Source organism: Podarcis muralis, chromosome 14 (genome assembly GCF_964188315.1).
Source record: "Podarcis muralis chromosome 14, rPodMur119.hap1.1, whole genome shotgun sequence".
In the NCBI taxonomy this organism is placed as follows: domain Eukaryota; kingdom Metazoa; phylum Chordata; class Lepidosauria; order Squamata; family Lacertidae; genus Podarcis; species Podarcis muralis.
In genome coordinates, this window is record NC_135668.1 from 36977773 (window position 1) to 36995822 (window position 18050).

The 18050-nt window shown below is 47.8% G+C and overlaps 1 protein-coding gene across 1 annotated transcript in view; it reads right to left on the reverse strand.

Moving 5' to 3' along the window:
• FBXL16 (F-box and leucine rich repeat protein 16) overlaps positions 1-18050 on the reverse strand; it is a 64853-nt gene that overhangs the window by 18964 nt on the left and 27839 nt on the right. The window contains exon 2 of the mRNA XM_028706593.2: positions 1798-2519. Coding sequence (XP_028562426.1) covers positions 1798-2505 — 708 coding nt within the window. The 5' untranslated portion in view covers positions 2506-2519. The remainder of the gene's footprint in view (positions 1-1797; positions 2520-18050) is intronic.

Consider the following 18050-nt stretch of genomic DNA (forward strand, 5'->3'; position numbering starts at 1 on the left):
CACCAAGAATACCCACCCCCCGGGAATGTGAATAAAATTAACTGAATTTATACTTTGTGTGTGCATGTGTTTAATTTTCATTTTCATTCAATTGCATTGTTTGTCTGCATTTATTTATGCTTGTCTATTATTGAAGTATATGTAATTAATTGTTCATGGGAAGATATGGATTTAGACAGGATTTTCTCTGCATGGTTTTTTTTTTTAAAGTAAGTAATCAAAGCTAAATAGGGCAGAAGGGCTTACAGAGGTGCACTACCATAAACAGACTGCTGATCCATCCATCTACCCTTACCTCTCACCCCATCAGCCTGCTCAGTTCTTTCTGTGGATCGGGGCTCTCTTTTGCCCAGGCTGCTCAGCTCCTGTAGGCCACCTCTGCTCTGTTTGTCTTTAGACCCTCCCCTTTATTAAAATAACAGCAACCATCATCATATGGTGTTTTGGGATTGATTTTGCACTGGATCTGTGTTTCCATCGTTTGCATATGTTGGGTGGTTTTTCTGATGTTCATATTGTGCTTACAATATGGCTGTGGCTGAGTCACATTGGAATAACGGTTTGTCCTTAAAGACGGGGTGTAAACAAGCAAACAAATAAGGTCACATCTGTACTATGCATTATAAAGCAGCCTTAGACTTCCCCGTGGAAGATGTATTGATTAATATAGCACTCTGAGAATTGTAGCTCTGCATGGGGAATCAGCGTCTCCAAACAGCTCCTGGTACCCTGAACAAACTACAGCTCCTAGGATTCTTTGGAGGAAGTCATGACAGTTTAAACTGGTATGGTGCTGCTTAAAATGCATAATGCAGATGGGGCCTAAATCAAGACAGCCGATGCTCAGACATGTTGTAGACCAACATATGGAATGCCGCACGTTCCCCAGCCCGGCAACAGAGGAAAGTAGACCCTCCAAGTGTCCCTCTTTTCCAGGGACAGTCCCAGATTTATAGAAGCTGTCCCAGTTTCTCATTTGATCCCAGAATGTCCTGCTTTTCCTTAGGACGTCCCTATTTTCATTGGAGGAATGTTGAGGGTATGGGAAAGGCTCTCTCAGCATGAAGGCAGGGGACCAGGGGTAGGGGACATACTGCACCGCGAGGGCCACATTCTCTTCTGGGCAATGTTCTGTGGGCCACATGCTGAGTGTTGGGGTCAGGAAAAGAGGCAAAGCTGGATAGAGAAAGGTAAAGGGACCCCTGACCATTAGGTCCAGTCGTGGCCGACTCTGGGGTTGCGGCGCTCATCTTGCTTTATTGGCTGAGGGAGCCGGTGTACAGCTTTCGGGTCATGTGGCCAGCATGACTAAGCCGCTTCTGGCAAAGCAGAGCAGCACACGGAAACGCCGTTTACCTTCCCGCCGGAGCGGTACCTATTTATCTACTTGCACTTTGACATGCTTTCGAACTGCTAGGTGGGAAGGAGCAGGGACCGAGAAATGGGAGCTCTCCCCGTTGCGGGGATTCGAACCGCCGACCTTCCGATCGGCAAGTCCTAGACTCTGTGGTTTAACCCACAGCGCCACCCACGTCCCTGGATAGAGAAACACATGTAAAAATTACTTTCTAAGTAACACCCCCACACCCCTCTCTATCCTCTATCCAGGCAAGCAAAAGGCATTACTGGAGTTCAGGGACACATTCCAGCCAGAGGATAAAGTCTGACTGGCAAGGGGTGTGGCCTGGGGAGAGGGGGTGTGGCTGGGGAATGAGGGTGTGGCTAGAAGGGGGTGTGGCTACCTGGACTGCCTGTGGTTCCTGGGCCTGAGTTTCCCCCTCTGTGCAGGAGACCTACCTCAAGGCCTGCGTCTGTGATGGTCGATCTCTTAAGGCTCATGGATTTCACCCCTTTCTTGGACAGAGGATAGTTATCGATGAACTCACAAATGTCCAGGTCGGAGACGCCAACCAGGCAAAACCCCTCAAAACCCCTGATAGCAAAACCCTGGAGGTTGACAAACTCCTTGTCTCCACTGGGCAGGACGTTGTAAAGCTCTTTGGTGTGTAGCACCGGCGTCAGGCCCACCCAGAACTTGGGCTGGTACAAGACCCTCCTCCATGCCTTGCAGACCTGGGCCAGGACACACTTCTCGCAGGCGGAAAAGTACGTAAACAAGCGGTTGAGGATCTTCTCGTCCACAGCCAGCTGCCGTTCACTGGGGGAACCGGAGAGGCCTTCGAGGGAAGTGACCTCCCCGTTTGTCGGGGAAGCCTCGCTGGAGTTCAGTCCCACCATGGCAGCTCCAGAAGGAGATGGCACCCCGGCCAGAGCCGCCAAGGACAAGGGCGGTGCCAGGCCGGGGATGGGCAGGTCGCTGTGATTTGCTAAGGCTGGACCGATGAGAGCAGGCACAGATGAAGGCTGGCACAAGCGGTTTTTCATCGCTGGGGTCCCTTTGGTGATGCTGGCAGAGCCGAGTCCATTGGCCTGGGCGGGAATCTTCACAAGTCCGTTCCGGGGTAAACATGGAGGTTTCGTATCACCGTTACTCTGGTTCGACATCTTCCAAGGTCACTCTGGAAAAACAACAAGGAAGGCTGTTAGGGAATTGGACCCATGGCGCACCAGGGAACATCCGACTTTTCATTGAATCATCTTGCGGGAAGAATTGCCCCCCCTTTAGATGGTAATGGGCAGAAGTGTAGTGGCCTATGATCACAGTAGGTTGAAGACCCATAACAATTTATGCAGTAGGGTACTAGCAGCATCCCTGTTTGCAGCATCCTAGGGCCACCCAATCAGCATGGAAGGGGAGCTTTTTAGCCAATGAGAAGAAATCTTCTCACGCTTTGTACTGATTGGAGTCAATCAGAGTCAAAGGAGGTGAGTCAGCCACTGAGGATTGACTCCTAGGGTCACTCTGTGCATAGGAAGAACACCATAGGAAGATTTGTTCCAAAGCTAAGCATTTAGGAACACAGAAAACGGAAGGGGAGCTTTAGTTTAAAAGAGAATGATGTTCAAGTTCTGTTACATATAATGGAACTTCAAGGAAGACACAACTTAAGTCACTTCAAAAGAAGATATTGGAGCACTCCAAACCATTTGCCCATGTATGTCTACAGAAAATAGTAAATCTGGGTGAAAGGCAACACATGGAGATCAGCACTAACTGTTGCAATGCATCCCTAATTAATATTGTATAATAGCAGTATTGTACAATCTTAGAAGGTTGCATAATCTTAGAAGTGGGTATGGCTTTGAGGGGGCATGGCTGGCAATGGGTATTGCTTTGCTTACTTCATCAGCATTTGGGTGTGAATTTCTCCCATCTTTGCATACAGTTTTGACGAAATGTACATCTTTTTGCAAAGCAACTTTTCCTAATATAATGCATTTAGGAATGTTATTTTCACAAATACAGTGGTACCTCGGGTTAAGAACTTAATTCGTTCTAGAGGCCTGTCCTTAACCTGAAACTGTTCTTAACCTGAGGTACCACTTTAGCTAATGGGGCCTCCCACTGCCGCTGCACCTCCGCCATGCAATTTCTGTTCTAATCCTGAAGCAAAGTTCTTAACCCGAGGTACTATTTCTGGGTTAGCAGAGTCTGTATCCTGAAGCGTCTCTAACCTGAAGTGTGTGTAACCCAAGGTACCACTGCATATTAATTTTCATGTGCACTTTCCCCTATAATATATGCTTTTTTGTAAACTTTGATTGCTTGGAAAACTGCACCCAAAAATCCAGGTATGTGCGAATTTTGAAGAAGAAGAACAAGAAGAGGAGGAGGAGTTTGAGTTTGGATTTGATATCCCGCTTTATCACTACCCTAAGGAGTCTCAAAGCAGCTAACATTCTCCTTTCCCTTCCTCCCCCACAACAAACACCCTGTGAGGTGAGTGGGGCTGAGAGACTTCAAAGAAGTGTGACTAGCCCAAGGTCACCCAGCAGCTGCATGTGGAGGAGCAGAGATGCAAACACGCTTCACCAGATTACGAGACTACCGCTCTTAACCACTACACCACATGTTGGTTCTCACAGTGATACGGAAATTGCAAGTTTGATACATTCCCCTTTCAGTACAATGCCTTTCAGTGAATTTCTTCCCCATCCGTATCCATGGGGAATGTTTTACACGAAGCAGCATTCCATCAACCAAGCTCCCTCTGACAGCCCAGAGATCCCTCCCCCTCAGCGAGTGCTAGTCCTGAGTCTGCCGCACTCTCCAGTAAACTAAGCAGAAGGTTGGAAATTGAGCCAATTTTCCTTTAGTGAAATCTTTGTTGCTGAGTTCATCTTGCTCTGCTATTGTCATGTGAATGAAACTTTCCGGCAGTAACCACAGCAACCAAAGGTGGCAGCTTTGATAGCAACTTAATCCTGGGGCTTGCAAGAGTGGGCGGTGGTGGTGCAAGGGAAGCCCACATGTTTAATATTGGTCTTCTAGGAGAGGACTGATTAGGAAGCATAGGAAGTTGCCTTACACAGATCAGACCACTGGTCTATCTAAGCTCAGTACTGACTGGCAGCAACTCTCCAGGTTTTCAGGCAGAGGTCCCTATCCAGAAATGCCACAGACTGAATCTGGGTGGAAGATGGTGTCAAAACTAGACTGAGTTGGCTCTGCCTGACATGGGCTCTGGTTCCCCCTACTGTTGGGTTCCCTGCCTTCCAGCCTACCAGTTACAAGGGGCATCAGCTGCCACTGGATTGAAATTGCCTTGTTTCCAAAGAGTCTACATCCTTTTTCTTTCCAGTTACCTCTGGCCATAAGCATTGTCACCATTTTTTAATTTTTTTAAAAACCCTCATGATTTATCTACTGCCTTTATTTATATGCTGGACCCAATATTACTAGAACAGGAGGATTCAAATATTTTACATATTTTAAAATCCCACACTTTTAAGATGTCACACTTCATTTTGCATATGTGTTATCCATTGAACCTAAATTCAGAAGTCACACGCGCTCGGGTAGCTTTTCTGGTTTGTTTACAGGGGGCCATTTTACCCAGCTGCCTGGCAGGACTCCTAATGCAGGCCTGCAGCAGGGATTTCCCTGAGCCAAGAGATGGATGGATGGGAAGACAGGCTTGTGCTTAGCAGGTCACAGCACATATAATTCACAGGGCCTGACTTCAATACAGTGTGCAACACAGTGCACTGCTGGACCAGAGCATTTGCAGACCATAGTTGTGATGCTCTGGCTGCTAGAGGGTGCCATCTTGGTTACAGAGCCTGATCACTTAAAGAGCTGAACAAGATGATGTGGTAAAATATATTTCCAGCCCTGTCCCTCAGTCCAGAGAATAGTGTGGCCCCAGAGAGTCCAGACACTGGCCAGCTCTGAACTAAAGTGCACACTTGCATCTTGAGGTATACACAATCAATAAAGCCTTAGCTAATGTAAGCCATTATCAGTATCTTATGCGCCTCAGTATTGCATTCAACAGAATTTCATGTTTAATAAGAATGGGGGGGGGGGATGAAAAAAACATAGCACAAGCTATAGCTCAAACGTGCAGCAAGTAAGAAATCAGAATTTGTAGAATCCAAATGGTTATTTCCAGTACACGAAACTGATTGACAAACAGCCGGCTGTTGTCAGGAGTTAGAATGTGTGTGGGACCAAGACAAACTGTTGCTTGGATTTTCTTATTTCCCTCTGCCCTCTTGCTTCCTCCTTCTCCTCTTATTAAACTTTTGCACCTCCCCTGTTCTCCATGAGTGCACCCATATGCAGGGGTGTGGGTGTGTGTGTTAGGGAATTTTGTTCTTTTTTAAAAAAACCTATATGCTTCTGTAAATCTTGGGGGTCCCTCCGAGCATGCAGACACCTCCCTTCGTTGCATCTATAAGGCCAATTGCCATCCCTAGTGATCCTCAGGCTCTATCCAAGTTGGCCGCTAGAGGGAGAAATCTGGCTGCCACCATTCCACACGTTAACACTCCTTTGCTGGAAAAGAGCAACATAGTGGAGGCTGTTCCTTTGGAGCAAATGGGGCACCAACCTCAGTCTGCTCTCAGCCAGGTCCCCTCTTACAACCAGCCCCAGGGTGTGGCACGAGCCACACGAGCCACTCCTTCGTTTCAGTTTTGCTCTTGCAGAACTCGGCAGGGAGGAGGATTGAGTCAAAACTAGAACCAATTGGCTCTGTCTGCCATTAGCTCTGACTCCAACTGCAGTTGGACTCCCTGCCTTCTGCCCCACCAGCCCCAATGGGCATCAGCCACCTCTGCAGCCGTGACAACTGCCCACGGCACATAAAGCAATTGCTGCTGTTTTTCTTCATGCAAAGGATGGGAGCCAGGGAGAGAATTGCAATTTTAGACAGAGGAGGCAGGGACACTTCTTTCCTTCTTGTGTTGCCAGCTGACCTGAAAAAATCACTTTGGCCTGCTCTTGTGCATCGAACAGCAGATTAAGGTGCAGAAATTGGCAAGGGAATCTTTTGATGACAAAAGCAACCTGTTATTACCTCCTAACACAGGTGCGGGGAACATTTTGCACATTCCCTTCTGGGAAACTTTCCAGGGGCCACACGGCAGTGGGGGGCAGTACCAGGAGCCAAGGGGGCAGAGTAATGAATGTGAAGTTAACTTTTGTACCGCAATCTAGTTTCTATGCACATTCACACACCCCATCTCTATCGATAAATTCAGGCAAGCAAAAGGCACGATCAGAGCTCAAGGGCACTTTCCAGCCAAGCAAAAGCACCCAAGAAGAGAAGAAGAAGAGTTTGGATTTGATATGCCGCTTTATCACTACCCTAAGGAGTCTCAAAGCGGCTAACATTCTCCTTTCTCTTCCTCCCCCACAACTAACACTCTGTGAGGTGAGTGGGGCTGAGAGACTTCAAAGAAGTGTGACTGGCCCAAGGTCACCCAGCAGCTGCATGTGGAGGAGCGGGGAAGTGAACCCGGTTCACCAGATTACGAGACTACCGCTCTTAACCACTACACCACACTGGCTCCCAAGGAGGGAATGGAATTGGTCTGCTGAGTGGGTGTGGTCTGGGAGAGTCCCAAGGGCCAGACAGAGAGGCCTGGAGGGCCGCATTTGACCCTTGGGCCCAAGACACACCACCCATGCCCTAACACCTGTGCACCAACCTGCCACTGAGGCACAGCTGCGGCAGCTGGTTGAAAAGTTGGCAACGGCACTGCCTTCCCCTTGCCCTCACGAGATGTATTTCTAAAGTGCTTTTTCAGTCTATAAATAAGCCCATGAATTATTAAGGGTGCCTTCCACTGGCCAGGCCTTGGACTGGGAAGGCCCCAAAACGGCAGCAGCCCCACAGCCTGTCGCATCCCATTTGCCTTGGGAGGTGCAGCCCCCCCCCAAAAAAAACCTTGAAAGGGAGAGGGAGGGAGGAAGCAAAGAGTCTGCATCCCAGGAGACTCGCCAGCACAGACATGTTTGAAGCAAGGCTAGGATCTGCTGTCTGCCGGCCTGGACGCTGCTTGCAATCACGTGCCAATGCAGATGACTGCCTGTTTCGATGCTGAGCCAGCTGGCTTGGAGGAACCCCACAAAGACACAGAGAGAGAGAAAGAGAGAGAGATGCTCAACAGTCATGCTTTCCTCTCCACTGACAGACAACGGGCCTTCCTTCAGTTAAGGCAGCTGGCTGGGAGAGGAATGGAATACAGATGCTGGGTGCTCCCCCCCCCTTCTTCTGAAAAGCCGTTGGTAGCCTCTCCATTTGCACCACCCCACATTCTGCCCCACAAGAACGCAGTGGCCAAGAGAACTAGATTATGCACCCTGTTTAAATGGCACAGAGTAGTAAGGCGTGCCCTCTCTTAGGAGACAGGATTGATTTTGCAGTGTTTACTATTTTAACCAGGAGTTCTGGCAGGGAGAGGGAACCTTTTTCAGCCAGAGGGCCGCATTTCCTTCAGGGCAACTTTCCAGGGGCCACATGCTGGCACTTTGGCATGGGCAAAAGTGGGAGCAGCAATGAAGGTAAAATGTACCTTTGTGCAGTAGGCTAGTTTCTACAAACGCACACATTCACAGAGATCAGCAAGAGGCGTTATCACAGTTCAGTGACATATTCCACCCAGACAAAAACACTTGAGGGAGTAGTCTGGGAAGAGCCATGAGGGCCGAAAAGAGAGGCCTGGAGGGCCACATTGGATCCTCATGCCTTGGATTCCCCACTGTTAAGTTACAGGGAACCCAACCACTGAACATATGTTTCCATCTCTTTTCTAGTTTTGGATATTTCACCAGGCAGCTTCCAGCACTATTATCAAACACTGAATCTTTGCCTCCCACTACCCTCCGCTCCAAAGGAGACCCCCCCCAAAGGAGATTGACAAAGCTGACAATGGCCTAGGAGGAAAGGTTAAAGGAGTTGATGTGTCTTGACTAGAGAAGAGACAATTAAGAGGCTGTATGACACGGGTGGCGCTCGGTCCCTGCTCCTGCCCACCGAGCAGTTTGAAAGCACGTCAAAGTGCAAGTAGATAAACAGGTACTACTCTGGCGAGAAGGTAAACGGCGTTTCCGTGCGCTGCTCTGGTTTGCCAGAAGTGGCTCAGTCATGCTGGCCACATGACACAGAAGGTGTGTGCTGGCTCCCTCGGCCAATAAAGTGAGATGAGCGCTGCAACCCCAGAGTCGGCCACGACTGGACCTAATGGTCAGGGGTCCCTTTAGCTTTACCTATGATGCTGTTTTGGATGCTTTAATTGAGATTCCTCCATTGCAGGGGGTTGGACTTGGGTCCCCTCCACCTCTACAATTCTATGATAGCCACCTTGCCATGGTCAAATATATGATGGTGCAAATGTCTTTCCTACTGTTCCAGAGCAGGGATTGCTAGCATGGCGCTCATTAGATGTTGCTGGACTACAGCTTTCATCATCCCTTACCATTGGCTATGGGTCTTAAGGGAGTTCTGCAACATCTAGAGAGACTATTGCTGCCCTCAAACTTAGCAGTTCAAATCACAATAAAAACGATAGGGTGAGCTTCCTGGCTATGGAAGCTGTTTGATAGTAGAATAGACTGCCTTAAAAAGCCGGGGACTTCTTCATTAGGGTCATTACTCAGTGGTAGAGCACCTGCTCTAAATGCAGAAGGTCCCATGTCCACTCCCTGGCATCTCCAGGTAGGGTTGGGAGAGACTCATTATCTGAAACCCTGGAGAGCTGCTGCCAGTCAGTGAAGACAATACTGAGTTAGATAGACCAGTTGTTTGACTCAGTCTAAGGCAGCTCCCTGTTAAATGACTTGGTAGAAGCTTGCATCCATCCCATACTCACTTAGGTTGAAAACTGGATCATAGCACATCGAGTGTATGCTTGCTGTGCAAGAGAGCCCAGACTCTATTCCCATCATAACCAGTTAAAAAGCTTCTCAGGTAGCAAGTGGTGGGGGAAAGACCTTTGGATTGAGATCCTGAAGAGTCATTGTCCTCTATTTCCATTTAAATCAGAGTCACTCTTTCTAAATGTGCACCTAGGTGCAGGCAACAGCAGGGGCACAGTTCCTGCAAAAATTGTGTCCTCTTTTTTCTCTTGCGTGCATTTTGTGCATCTGTTTCTGACAATGTGAAACTGGCAAACTCCATGTGTGCACATGTGTGTATGCTCCCCTAAGGGGATTGTTTATTTTAGGCACATGGCAGGGGGTGCAAGGGAAGGGAAAACCGCCGTTGGAATTATCCCGACCTCAAGCAGATGGAACATGGCGATAACTCCCAAGCCAGGTGGCGGAAGGGAAGGATGGTTTGTAAATAAATATGAATGAGTCAGATTATGTCTGGCTGGGTGGCAAGCTCAATGGGAAGCTTCCCAATGAGGGGACTGCCCACAAACCCTCTGGGTTCTTCCGGCTTCCCAGTAGCCTCTTCTTCCCATCCCACACCCATTTCTGACTGAGGGAGGGAATCAGAGAGAAGGCCAAGCAAAACCTGTTTTTTGTTGTTTTCCTGCTTGATGTGGAGGTAGAGGCTGGTGAAGGTTGCCACTTTCCATTAGCTGGCTCCTGTGCCTTTTTAACAGCCACACGGAAGGTTGTCTGCAAACAACCTGTTTGTTCAGCTTCCACCCTGATTTGCCTGCACAAAGCTCACAAGGTGGTTAGACAGTGACTGGCCTTTATTGAGGATCTGCTCTATGCAGGGCTGTTATATCAGACCCTCCAAGTGTCAATATTTTCCAGGGACATCCCAGATTTAGAAAAGCCGTTTCGGTTTCCGACTCGCTCCCAGAATGTCCCACTTTTCCTTAGGATGCCCCTATTTTCACTGGAGAAATGTTGGAGGATATGCAGTTATCTGACCCCCCCCCCCCCAGCCACCTGAAGGCAATCCTATATACATGTTTTACATGTTTAATGTTTTATTATTTTTTTATGTATGTTGGAAGCTGCCCAGAGTGGCTGGGTCAACCTAGTAAGATGTGTGGGGTATAAATAGTAAAATTATCATTATGGAATGGGACGTCCCTATTTTCATCAGAGAAATGCTGGAGGGTATGTGTTATATGGCAATGAGTCTCCACCCCAATTTGCTTGCAGGGTGTTTACAAGGGATGCCAAACTACCCAGGGTCTCCAGATTCACCTGCTGCTCCCCCAGGTGAACAAGCTGGTTTCATTACACACCCACACATCCCTTTTTCTCTCTGTCCTCCATCCAGGCAATCAAGAGGCACAATCAGAGTTCAAGGACACATTCCAGCCCATCAAAAACACTCAAGGAAGGCATAAAACACTCAGTGAAGGGTGTGGCCTCCAAAGAAGGGGTGTGGCCTAGGGAGAGTCTCAAAGGCCAGAAAGAGAGGCCTGGAAAGTAACATTTAGTCACTGGGCTTGAGATTCCCCATCTTTAGCTTATCTAGCTCTGGGTGGTGATTTGAGACGGGGGAGAAATTTAAATCAGTCTGCATTTACAGGTAAGCCTACCTAAATCACATTTTCTGAGATAACTACATAAACTGAAACGCACTTATCCTTTGAAATTTGCACTTCTGTGAATTTTGCAATGTCATTACTCCAGTCAAGTAAAGTGTGCATAAAAATGCATATAATAATGAAAATAACACACAAAAATGCATGATTTCTAGGCAATATTGCCTAGAAAATGTGTCTATTTGAATAAATTCACACTAAAATGCTGATGAATTTTTATGAGAGAAATTAAGAAAAAAATCACATGATGTGGAAATGTGGAGAGCTGAATTTAAGACTGGAAAAATGAAAACAGAGAGAAACAAAAATGGACAGATCCATCCATAGTAGTGACAGGCAAAAGCCAAACATTAAAAATATGCTTACTCTATGTAGTAAAGAACACATTACGGAGAAAGGTGTCAAACAGCCTGCTCCTTTAGATGCTAGCTTACTAGACTAAGGGAGTTTTTGAAATGAACATATTTGGATTTGCAACCAGATGCAATTGTGCTGCTGGGTTTTCAAACAACCTTCTGTCCCACAGCAGTCACAGAGTTACACCAGCCTGATTTTATGAGAAGGAGGCAGCACTTCAACCATTGCTGGGATGATATGAGGCATGATAATTTTTGGATTATGTTCCTTGGTGTGTGTGTGTGCATGTATGCACATATACTGTGTGTGTGTGTGTAAAAGGTAAAGGGACCCCTGACCATTAGGTCCAGTTGCGGACGACTCTGGGGTTGTGGCACTCATCTCGCTTTACTGGCTGAGGGAGCCGGTCGGTGTACAGCTTCCGGGTCATGACTAAGCTGTTTCTGGCGAAGCAGAACAGTGCACGGAAACAGCGTTTACCTTCCCACCGGCACGGTACCTATTTATCTACTTGCACTTTGACATGCTTTCGAACTGCTAGGTTGGCAGGAGCTGGGACCGAGCAACGGGAGCTCACCCCGTTGCAGGGATTCGAACCGCCGACCTTCTGATCGGCAAGCCCTAGGCTCTGTGGTGTGTGCGTGTGTGTATCCCCCCACGTTTGTGGGGGGAGCTGCACAAACTAGCCCTCCCTGCACTGGCGGAGGAAGAGGAGGGGGGGAGCGCACTGCCCCTGGCGGAGGAAGAGGAGGGGGGGAGCGCACTGCCCCTGGCAGCGCAATCCCCAGGGTGCCATCGTGGCTGGCCCCCCACGCTAGGCGTCCTGCCCCCACAGGTGGTGCGCCACGCCCCCAGGACACGTGCCACACCCCTACAGGCGGCGTACCACCCCCCGGTGCCAGAGCATGAAGCTCCGCCACTGCCTCCCCGGTGTCCTAGTTTATGACATGCACCCCCCCAAAAAAAAACTCTTCCATGGAGAAAGTATTCACAAATATGACACTCACACCATCAGTTGCATCCTAAAGTGGTGCAGTCCATAATTCCACCCCCCTGCAGCCTGCCTAGTGTGCAAATAGGTTCTCATCTCCAGCCGCCTCCATCTTTAGTGTGGGCGTGAGGCCTGAAGCAACTCTAGGACTCATCTCACTGCAAAGGGGAGGGGGGACCACTGAGGCTGTCTAGGCCCATTTTGATCTCGGAGGCCGTGGGCTCTGCAGATTCCAACCAGTGCCTACAATGCCATCAGGCTTATTAGCACAGATCCTCACACTCCCAAGTGGAAAAAGCTTTAGGCTCTCACTTCAAAGGAAAGGTGCCAATTATGGGCTCACATCCTCCCACACCTCTCTGCTGCAGCACTGGCAGCAAGCACATCGTGCGAGCCCAGCATGGGAGCCGAAGATTGGGAGACAGCACTATTACCCACAGTCTTGGATAGAGGCACAGTTCTCCTGCAATTGCTGTGAACAAGCAAAGGGTGGATGGGGCGACCCTTTGCATAACACCACAGAAGAGGCAACGCATCACGAAGCGAAGAAAAGAAGGCTCAGATTTGCAGGAAATCTGTGCCTGCTCCTTTATATGCATGGATGCAAATTTAGAAACAACTGCTATTCCTAAAACAGAACTACAAGGTGCATTTCCCCATGGTGAGAAAGATTGTGGTTCATTGCCTTGTGTGCATGCTCTGCCTGCTGTCCATGGTGCTGAAACAGTTGACCAGCAACTGTAACCCTCCACCCAGCTCTCCCTTCTTACGGTTCTTTATTTTTAAATCAGACTTGAACTGGGAAGCTTTTGAACTAGAGGTATGTTCTCTGTAATGCAGAACACAATTCCTGGCATCTCCAGACAGGACTGGGAGAAGCCCCTGCCTGAAACCATGGAGAGTCACTGCCAGTCAGTGTAGAGAATGCTGATGTGGATGGAGCAATGGTCAGACTCAGTATAAGGCAGCTTCCTTTGTTGCCTTTTGTGATGATCTTCTAAGCTGTTGCTTATGAAATGCTAAAGGGGTGGGCATGGCTTAGCTACAATTGGAGAAAGTCAGGATGTGGGGCTTCCAAGATTGCCTTACCCCATGCGTAGGCAACCTAAGGCCCAGGGGTTGGATGCGGCCCAAACGCCTTCTAAATCTGGCCCGCGGACGGTCCAGGAATCAGCATGTTTTTACATGAGTAGAATGTGTTCTTTTATTTAAAATGCATTTCTGGGTGTGGAGCATAGGAATTCATTCATATTTTTTTAAAAAATATAGACCAGCCCCCCACAAGGTCTGAGGGACAGTGGACCAGCCCCCTGCTGAAAAAGTTTGCTGACCCCTGGCTTACCCCACATGTGCCCACTCAACTGCTTCCATCTGCAGAACTGGCGCTGTTACAGATGCCACATAATACTCATTCTGTATTCATAAGAAATGAAGCTTTTAATGTGGCAACACCTACACTTTGGAACTCCTTGCCTATTGACATCAGGCAGGTGTTGTACTTGTTTCAACACCTGCTCAAACATTTTTGTTTAGGCAAGCCTATCCCAACATATATAATATCAGCATGTGCTTTTTAGCCTCCCGCACTCCTCTGCATCCAGCCAGTCCATGACAATTCATCAAGCTGGAGGGCTTCATATTGAGGACCATAGCTTAGTGGTGGAACATTTGCTTGACACGAAGAAGGATCCAGGTTCAGGCATCTCCAGACAGGGCTGAGTGATACGCCTGCCTTAAACCCTGGACAGCTGCTGCCAGTCAGTGTAGAGAGTACTGAGCCAGGCCATTCCTGGAAACTTATACTGAATCAGATAATTTGTCCATCTAGCTCAGTATTGTCCATGCTGACTGGCGGCAGCTCTCTGAGGTCTCAGATAGGGAATCTTTCCCAGCTTTCTAGAAACTGAACCTGGAGTCTCCTGGACGCAAGACATGCACTCTTCCATGGAGCTACAGGATGGAGCAAACTTCTAGATGAACACATGTGATAGTTACATGGATAGAAAACAGATTCACCCATTTATCTACCTCTAAGTCCAAGACTGCTTGCACTTCTGTTCTGGGCACCTGATCCACCTTTGGATTTTTATTTTTCACCCTAATAGGTGAAGATCAAAATGCAACCACAGGACAGTCTAGAACTGCCAACAGTGTAGTTTTCCCTCCTGCAAAGTCACAGGATTCAAGGGGTTGGTTTGATCCATCTGCCTCCTTTTCAGGTACGCTAAATTTACTTGGAATCAGATGAAGTAGGAGGAGAAAGGGAAGGGGGAGGATGTAAATGCAAAAAAGAGAAAGAGAGAGGGAGAAGTCAGCTGAGCGCCTAGCAGCAATTAGAAGAAATGAGCGGCACAACATGCAAGGACGTCTAAATTAGAGGGATGCGACACAAATCAAAACAGATAATTATGGCACAGTCAGCACAAAAGGCAGATGACATGGCGTGAAGAGCCTGCAATTTGTGGTGGCTGCGGATGTCTGGCAGGGAAGGAAGTGGGACATGCTCAGCAGAGGATGGCTAGGCCAGGAATCAGGCCTTTGGTCCTCCAAGAGGATGCTTGTGGCATATCTGCACAGGTTTAACAGTCAGCTGCCTTCCACAGGTAACCCTGGGAAATGTAGTTCTGTGAAGGGGTGGGCTAGAGTCTCTGAGAATTCTCAGCACCCTTGCGAAATTACACTTCCCATGACTCTCAAGGGGAAGCCACAACAGCTACACTGGCGGAAAACCCAATATATGTATGTAGCACAGATTAGGCCTGAAGGACTAGGCAATGGTGGCTGGTCCATTAGGGCAAATGGAGCATTGCCCCAGCAACCTCAGCCTGCCCCCCAGACAGCCCCCACCTGCCTGCCTTCCTACTTACAACTCATTGAACATGTGACCCTAGCTGTCAACGTCCTCCTTAGTTTCTGTTCTGCCCTTACAGAATTCACCAGGGAGGAGGAGAATGGGGAAAAAACTAGGATTAGTTGGCTCTGCCTGTCATTGGCTCTGGCGCCACCTACTGTTGGGCTCCCTGCCTTCTGCCCTACCAGTCCCAACGCACACTGGTCACCACTGGGGATTGTCTTTGCTTAAACCCAGAATGGCCAACTCTTTTTGCACCCAGCTGCAGCCAATCTGCAATGGCTCATGCATGATGCAGAATCAGCGTGTGAGATATTGCACTGCCAGCTTCAAACTACACTACTTATTTAAAAAGTTCTCATTAGCAAATATCCAGAAACTTAGAATGACCCAGCTTTCCCCCCACCTTGAAGCAGCACAAATAGATTGGTATGTCTCCCACAGTTAATTGGCCGGAGAGGAAGAGACTAAGAACCCTTCATGGTGCATGTGAAGTTTCGGCAAGACGAACCTGGACACAAACTGCTGGAGATCATTAGACCCAGCTGGGAAGCACAGCTATAGTGATGTTTGGCAGTAAATAACATTTCCGGAAGATGAGGGAAACATCCAATTACTACATTTCCTAGAAGCCAGAACTTAAAAGTCTCCTTGGATATGTGCAGAGAAACCTGTTTAGTATGGTCCTTCTGCAGTAACAGAACAGACAGCAGCAGAGAATCTTCCCTCCTGCAGTGACTGTGTAGACCCAGGGTAGAACCCCCATGCAACCGAGCTCAGAATGGACACGGGAGGTTTCTCATGCAATGGAGCAGGAAGATGGAGATTAAAGGTGATGCTGATGGACAGGCACTGCCTATGGAGGAATCAATTAGGAGCTCAGGAAAACATTCCCCATGGGGATGCTTCCCTTCTAAGAGCCTGGCTATGTGTTAACATTCATCACGTCCAAAGGAGCCACATCTGTGCCAGGACCTGACAGTTGAGAACGGATTGAAGAAACCCAGAAGGCAGACAAAGGCAGCTGGAGGGGATCAAAGGGCCGAGCCCACAAGGAACCAGGAGACCCTGACCACCTTTCTGCCATTCATCTCTGCTTATCTTCACTCTCTTGGAGCAGCTGATTGTCCCCTGCTCCTCCCCTCCTAATCCCTAGAGAAATTAGCTGCTAAAAGAGCAAAAAAGCATAAGGGTGGGGGAGCAAATTGAAGAAGTGGATAGCACAACATGGTCAAGGGCTTGTGTTTCTCTGTGTGCTTGATCTCTTCCATCTTCCTCTGCTTTTCTGCAAGGAAACTTCAGAATTCTCAGCCATCGGGGGGGGGGGAGCACTCCACACAGTGGCAGCCATGTCTTTTGAGAGGCAGTGTGGTGTAGTGGTTAGAGTGTTGGACTAGGACCTGGGAGACCACAGTCCACATCCCCACTTGACTACAAAGCTCACTGGGTGACCTTGGGCCAGTTGCTGCCTCTCAGTCTAACCTACCTCACAGGGTTATTGCAGGGATTAAAGGAGGAGAGGGAGAACCATATACGCCACCTTGAGCTGCTTGGAGAAAAAGGTGGGATAAAAATGCAGCGAGTAAACAATAAATTGTTCCTGTGTTTGCGGGCATTTATAAAACAGGGCAAGGTAGCAGCAGCAATTTTATTTGCCAAGCTATAAGTCATAACAAAGATAGAAGATGTTCAAAATTGAGCTACAGAATTGGTTCTTAATGATCAGCCAGCACAAATTGGGAGACAGGCTAGGTGATGGAATTTTCCTTGTCCTGCAGCAGAAAAGGACACAAAGTCACTTGGTGTAACAAAATTATTCCTGTGGGTAAATCCACCAATCAAAATGGCCTGTTGTGGGATCTAGGATCCGGCATGTTTTTCCCTGCCTATTCCCTACCACTACTGGTGCACCTGATGTACCGAATTGACAGAGCCTTCTTGGTTGTGGTACCATCAGTATGGAATATCCTTCCATAGGAAGGAGGTCTATCCAGCTCCATCTTTGCTACCCTTTCAATTTGATTTTTTAGATTTACATATAGATGATAGATGATAGATGATAGATGATAGATGATAGATGAATAGATAGATAGATAGATGATAGATAGATAGATGATAGATAGATAGATAGATAGATAGATGATAGATAGATAGATAGATAGATAGATAGATAGATAGATAGATAGATGATAGATAGATAGATGATAGATAGATGATAGATAGATGATAGATAGATAAAACTTCATTCAAAACTTATTCAGACAATACATGGTATCAGTGCAATAGCCATGAAAAACACACACACTGTGAAGGTTGGATTGAGGAGCTGTAGAAACAATATCATTAAAGCTCCCCACATGCCCAAGAGAATAAAAAGGGTTTTACCTGACGCTGAAATGTAGTAAAGTTGGCGCCAGGCATGCCTCCCTAGGGCACTCATTCCAGAGACAGGGTGGTTGGGAGGGGAGCTATTACAGGGAAGGTCCATTTGATGGGCTGAGAAAAACCTTTTTATTCCAACAGGCATTTGAATCTTTTCAGCGGACTAGACCTTTTAATACGCTAAGATGCCTTCTGTTTTTTTTAGGGGTGGGGTGGGGCCTTTGATTTGCTCTCATTCATTTCTGTTGCACTTATTGATGTGCTATACATTTTCTCCTAAGCAGAAAGGCAGGATACACAATGAATAGAAATAAATGAACAATGATGATGAAATATCACAATGCTTTATATCCCTACCCAATCACTGAGATCGTGGCTGGGAGGTTCTCTGCCAGTGGCCCCATGACTCTCACGCAAAGTTCATTACTACCAGAAGTCATGCATTCCGTGTTGGGAGCCCAAGACTGTGGACTGTCCTCTTGGCTGTGATTAGACAGTCAAGTTGAACTTTAGGTGCATGATAAAATACTTTCTTATTCCAGCAGGCATTTTCAGCTGGTGTTTGGGTTTCTGCTTGGTTTTAGCCGCTTGTCGATT